Source organism: Merops nubicus, unplaced genomic scaffold, assembly GCF_000691845.1.
Source record: "Merops nubicus isolate BGI_N331 unplaced genomic scaffold, ASM69184v1 scaffold12260, whole genome shotgun sequence".
Taxonomy (NCBI): domain Eukaryota; kingdom Metazoa; phylum Chordata; class Aves; order Coraciiformes; family Meropidae; genus Merops; species Merops nubicus.
Window position 1 is genome coordinate 55,448 of NW_008580926.1, and position 3,409 is coordinate 58,856.

A 3,409-nucleotide genomic window follows, 5' to 3' on the forward strand; every position below is an offset into this window, starting at 1 on the left:
AAACCTTGGAAGACTGCATTTTTGGGTGTCCATAAGTAATATCCAGCATTAATTTTTTATTATGAGCCATTATTTTCCTATGGCAAAAGTATTTGCTGTAAGTGATGCCTCTACTGTTCCACTGGCTTAATTTCAAATCCTGTATCTGTTATGAAAGATCTTAATGGATGCCCTGAGAGTCTACTTCCAGTAGCACAACCCCACAGTTGCAAGATACAATCGAGAACACCAGACAATTTATATGTAGACTGGGTACATCACTATTATCCAATACTCAATGAGATGAGGCAGCAACTTTGATCACTGGCTATCTGTTGTCTTCTAAGATGATGGTTCTTCTAGGATAGGTGTCAACATCCACAAATATGTAGCTGACCTCAAATCTTCCTTGCTCAGGATTCTGCAATTAAAAAAAAAAAAAAAATCAGGCTGTTTTTTTCTCTTCAGCAGTTTAAATTCCAGACTAAACCTGTCAGTTTTTTCAAACAATTGCACCTACCTCTTTGACTTCCACGTGGACTGTTCCCCGCTTCCCTGTTTCAGAGCCCTCAATATAGAACTTCAGACGCATATGCTTCAGCCCATCCTTCACGTACTCAATGTGACTAAAAAGAGCAAAACAAAACCCCAACCCAACCAACAAGGATATGTATTACATGCTAGTTAAACTTCAGATTTAAACTTATTCAGAGGAGCTTGGTGAGAAAGAATATTCCAATGCAGTCCGTATCATACCTTGGGTTCCTTCTCTACTGCTCTTTCCAAGCTTTCCTGTGAGCATATGGTGACTAGTGGAGTTAGAACTAATTAGCAGTTGAGGATTAACAGATGAAGTGCTTAAACATCTTCACCCCAGTCCTCCCCTCAAAACTCAATGGCAATCCAATGGCTGAAGCTTCTGGAATTTCCTTGTATTTATTCTAAAGACCCTCCAGATTCAGAGCCTGACATCTAGAAAGTAACACCCACATCACCAAGACTGCCAGGGGTTGGGGTGGGTTTTTTTGATGCTTAAACTAACTTACCACACTGAAACATACACAGAACATTTTGTTAATTTATCAGCTTGGTTAAATCAGTCAGTTTACTACATACTTCATTTATTTTGGCAACAGTTTTGTTGTACTGAAGTTGTGTAACGTTAGCACTGGTACCATCTCACCAACCTGACTGCTAGCATATAGACTGGAATTAGGTTATGCTCAAGTATTAGACAAACAGAAAGGTCACATTACTTTCAAGGCAACCACTTCCAGAAACTAATGGTCAATCTGGAGTTCTGGTGCCAGTTTGTTTCCTGATGAAATGACTAACTGCTGCAGACTACCAAGCTCTTATCTCCATCAGTCATGCTCAGACACACACTGTGAGTTAAGCTTCCAACACAGTTTAAGGTGACATGATGGGTTACAGAGAACAGAGATGAATGAAGAGCCTTACTGCAGTAAATTCACATTCAGGGTGTTCATATACACAAAAAACCACATCTGTATGTTTTTGAGACATCTAAGGTTATTTTTATACTGCAGACACAAACTCTACAATCTTACAAAGTCCTCAGCTCAAAAAATTATTTAAAACACTAGACTTTCAAAATGATGGAACTGAAATGCCAGGGAAGCTGATAACACATTTACTTATTCACATAGTTTGTTTTACAGACAGATGCCTAACTTTAAACACTTTTTCACAGGATCTGGTGAAAAGATAAGATTCCACCAGTAAAAATTACCTTCCTCTGGAAAAAACTTTTCTCAATTTCATGGCTCAAGTTGTGTGTCTGGGCTCATGTGCCTGTCCTGTAAGAAACCTCCTTGAGTAAATTAAACTCAAAGAGCCTAATAAAGACACTGCCCCTGTTGGATTTGTCTTGGATTTAAATTTTTTAAGAATTAGTTTTTTCACTCAAAATAATAGACACACTCATGAAAGGTTTTGGTGAGAGATTTCTGTCAAACACACAGTAGAGATGTGGCCTCAAGTATCACAGAGCAATATAAGCAATGGGCAGTCAATACTGTGTATCAGTCTGGGACAAGATAATCACTGCACTGACCACAACCTCTACAGTCAGACCCAGCCCAGCTTTAAACAGAGTAAGCTGGGTTCTTGGAAGTCTGGAATTTAGCACTGTCTGCACTTTCTGGCCTGATAAAAACTACTGCTTCAAAAGGAGAAAAACTCTCAAAGAAAAAATTTTCAAAGAAAATTTCATTCTATTTGAAAGTTTCAGACTACAAACTTCAGTCAGATCCCTGCTCTCCAGACGTATGCCAAAGCCTCCCTTCAAACTTCTCCTGCTTTTCAGAGACCAGCTCTGTGTTTACTGTGCTGACCATTGCTTGTACTGAGGCACTGAGAAATGGCATTTTACATGGTTTATGCACTGCACTTAGTGGCATGTGCCACACAAGAGGTACTGCAAAAAGCTGCTTTCATTTTCACTCAAAAGGGAGGAGGTATGTCACACACAGTTAATTAATCTAGATGTAACTGGTTATGATGTGACCCAAAATGTTTTTGATGTACAAAATCTATAGACTCTGTGTGGGGCAAAAGCCAAAGGGCACCTGACAAACTGCCGTCTTCCTCTTCTTGTTGGCTCCCCATAAGCTTTAATAGATTCCCCAAAAACACCAATTATCTACAAGAGAAAAGAGGTTTGAGTTGTCAGAAGGTATCACATTCAAACATATTCACTATCAGCTCATGCCCCTGCTGTGCATGCATTTGCTTTCACCAAAATGTCCCTTGTGAGTCTGATGTGCCAAGAGCAGAAGAGTTCATGAAAGAAAACAGTGTAAGGAAAAACTCTCTGTATTTCAGTGCTTTTCTGCAGTCATGTATTTAATGTCTAAATTAAACCCTACTATATCTTTCATTTGTACTGTTGTCCGAGATGATCTCTCTTCTTACTGTGTATTTTACACTTTTTCCTTTTTGATACAAAAAGGTCAGTAAAAAAGCATTCTCTCAGAATGTTTCAAAGTTTAAAATGAAAATGCAGTCCCCTTCACATTATCTAAAAACCACTATTGTTTAAGACTTTTTGTTTTCAGATCTATAAAACCAGACCAAATTGACCTAGTTTTAAACTGAGCTGGCTAGAAAGGGAGGGTGATTTTTACTGTGTAAGTACAGGAGAGAAGTTTTAATTCTACAAACTTGTTCCAAAGCAGTCTTCATTTTTATGCTAGTGATAGCTCGTCACTCCATTTCTAGGTTATCCTCAAGTGGCACCTGTGGCAACCTTGTTCAAAAGCTATTCCACAAAGTTCTTGTTTTGCCTGAAGCAGTGTTTTTTAGAATCTAGTTTTAGATGGATTTTTGTTTACATCTAGCTAGATGTGTGGCTGTGATCACATGACTGTTCTCTGTCTCTTTTCCTGTTAGCCACAGGAATGCACGC

At 38.7% G+C, this 3,409-nt stretch overlaps 1 protein-coding gene across 1 annotated transcript in view; it reads right to left on the reverse strand.

The window, feature by feature from the left end:
• Positions 1 to 307: 307 nt before the first annotated feature.
• Positions 308 to 3,409, reverse strand: part of TIMM21 (translocase of inner mitochondrial membrane 21 homolog (yeast)) — a gene marked incomplete at its 5' end in the record, with an annotated part of 5,448 nt that continues 2,346 nt past the window's right edge. The window contains 3 exons of the mRNA XM_008946211.1: positions 308 to 400; positions 500 to 605; positions 2,571 to 2,644. Of these exons, the coding sequence (XP_008944459.1) occupies positions 308 to 400; positions 500 to 605; positions 2,571 to 2,644 (273 nt within the window). The remainder of the gene's footprint in view (positions 401 to 499; positions 606 to 2,570; positions 2,645 to 3,409) is intronic.